The following is a 2,498-nucleotide window of genomic DNA, read 5'->3' as shown; positions in this document are numbered from 1 at the left end:
ATGCATAAGCTCTCTGGAAATAAGAGAATGGAAATTGAAAAATATGATCCTATATAATAAAAGCCTAATATGCTAAGTGTCCAACCGTTCATTTGACTGAGCAACCAGTCACTATGATGCACACTGACCACCAGGGGGCAGACGCTCAACGCAGGAGCTGCTCCCTAGTGGTCAGTGTGGTCCCACAGTGGGAGTGCCGCTCAGCTGACCAATGGGTGCCAGATGCAGGGCTCACAGCTGGCCACCACAGCCCGGAGACCACACCGGAGTGGCAGCGAGCCTACTGAGTGGCGGTGGCAGGTGCAGCAGGGCCGGTATCAGCAGGAGCAGCAGGCAGGAGCAGCAGGTCGCGTTGGACTGCCGGTTTCTGCCAGATCCCTGCAGTTCACGCCGAGGGACCCCACATGTACTTATAAAGAAGCTCCAAAGCCACAGCCAACCCCACATGCCCACGCTATAGTCTGCTGAACTAGATCTGAGAGACAACCAACTCAAAGATGAGTTAGAAATAAAAAATGTAAATCTTAATCACATCTGTGACCCAAACCAACTCTAGTGTGTTATCTTATTTGGTTCAGAGATCACAGTGCCCTGATGTAGCAAAAATTGTCAGAAATCTGTCTTCACTGCCCTCCACCCATATCCACGGTCTTATCCAGAGTGTGCATAGGTGTTCAGGAAGGTGAACTGACAATGCTCTTTGCTTTGCGATTGTGTGCTATTTTAAAACAAAGCAGACACCCAAGCCTGCTCATCCTTCGGCACAGGGAGCCTTCTGTGTAACTCAAACTCCCTCCCCATTGCCCAGACATGACAGAGACATTTTAGAGTTGGAAATAGCAGCAGCTGCAACATCTGATTGCTCCCAAATTAGAGAGAGGCAGAGAGAGGGGACACATTACTCACCTGAATGATGCAGATCTCGTTGGGCTGCACAATCATCTTGCCAAACTCGGTGTAAATGAGAAGTTTCCCTTTCTGGGGAACTAATAAAAAAGACAGGGTAGCAGTGAGTGTCTCTTTTAATGGAAGAACCACTTCACGAAGAGTCAAAAGCTTAAAGAAAGCATTTGCTTTTTCATTTCCAACGAACAGAGCTTTATTGAGTCTCAAAAGGAAAAATGTATGACAACTTAAGTTACCTATTTTATTATGTAGAAGAACGCGCATGAAAAAATGGACTCTGGTTTTTGGGGTTCTTTTTTTAGTTGTCAAGTAAGGATCCTGAATATGCACAATTCTGAGGATTGACCAAAAAAGGCAACTGAAATAGGACAGAAAATCACCTATTTCTGATGCTTCCAGCAGAAGGCTATTATTTGCATGTCTAATGCCTATGCCAAAGTGTCCACTCCAAAATATTTCTACTAAAGCCATCAAAAAGAAGGAGCAGACCAGATAAATCCCTAACTGACATTCCAGTTTAGGGCTCTCATGAAAATCTGTGTTTAAATTGCAGTTATCAATGACAGATAGCTTTTTCTTGGGTGAGTATGATGGCAAATAGAGTCATCTTAATAAGTTAATCTCATCTTGGTATTGCTCTTCATTTCTTTTCAGCTGCTCAGCTCTCCCATATTAGAAGGACCCAACAGAAATGGGCAAAATCAGAGAGACCAGGACATAGAGTAAGGGCTCTGAGGTACAAGAGAAATCTTTTCCAGACCCCCAATTGTCTTTAGACCTTAGTCTACAGATTCCACTAAATAAGACAGATTGAAGGATGAAGGAAAATAATATGTACAAAATTAAAAAGAAGCTTATGACTAGGGCTAAATTCACAGTGAAGGGGTCTGAAATCTTCAAAACTTACCAATCAAGAAGTCCCCATCGGAATTGTAAAAGCATCTGAAACATAGAATCATTTCTGTGATTTCCTGTTTTAACATCACCCAGACAAATTAATTCACTGCACAAATTATTGTTCAGCACCTGCTCTGCCAGATTTAGTACTAGGTATAAAATGGTGTGCAACATTACCCAGTCTCTGCCCTCATGAGGCTTAGGGTCTAGTAGGAAGTCAGACAGCAATCAAACAGAACTATATCATTGTAAACTGTAATGGCACTGTGAAAGGTAAGCCCAGGGAAATGAAAAAACAATGGACATGATCTAACTCGAGGAATCAGCGAGAACTTCCCTAGAAAGGGAACATTTGACCTGCGATCTGAAGGAATCATCGAGGCACGGGTTTAAGGAGGGAGGCGAACATTCCAGGCAGAAGGAACAGTATGTGCAAATGTTTTGAGACAGGAGGACACATGGCAGGTTGAAAGAACCGAATGAAGGGTCAAGTGGGGAGAGAGGAGGTGCCTGATATGAGCTGGACCCAAAGGGACGGCTCCTGTGCCTTGTCATAGGGCTTTGATCCTGGACCTGATTCATGGCTCAGGTAAGTTAAACGTCTTGCCCAAGGTCGCCCAGGAAGAGTAGAATTGCCTTTGGACACAGTGGTCTGGTTCAAAATGCTTCTGATATTCTGCTTCCCAAAGAAAAGG

The 2,498-nt window shown here is 44.1% G+C and overlaps 1 protein-coding gene across 1 annotated transcript in view; it reads right to left on the bottom strand.

Annotated features, from left to right (window-relative positions):
* HGD (homogentisate 1,2-dioxygenase) overlaps positions 1 to 2,498 on the bottom strand; it is a 42,657-nt gene that overhangs the window by 15,398 nt on the left and 24,761 nt on the right. The window contains exons 7-9 of the mRNA XM_006755353.2: positions 1,814 to 1,848; positions 903 to 986; positions 9 to 49 (exon numbers count right to left, since the gene is read on the bottom strand). Coding sequence (XP_006755416.1) covers positions 9 to 49; positions 903 to 986; positions 1,814 to 1,848 — 160 coding nt within the window. The remainder of the gene's footprint in view (positions 1 to 8; positions 50 to 902; positions 987 to 1,813; positions 1,849 to 2,498) is intronic.

This window comes from Myotis davidii, unplaced genomic scaffold (genome assembly GCF_000327345.1).
Source record: "Myotis davidii unplaced genomic scaffold, ASM32734v1 scaffold292, whole genome shotgun sequence".
Lineage (NCBI taxonomy): Eukaryota > Metazoa > Chordata > Mammalia > Chiroptera > Vespertilionidae > Myotis > Myotis davidii.
The sequence above is the reverse complement of the archived record's forward strand: the minus strand, read 5'-3'. Positions and strand labels throughout refer to the sequence as shown.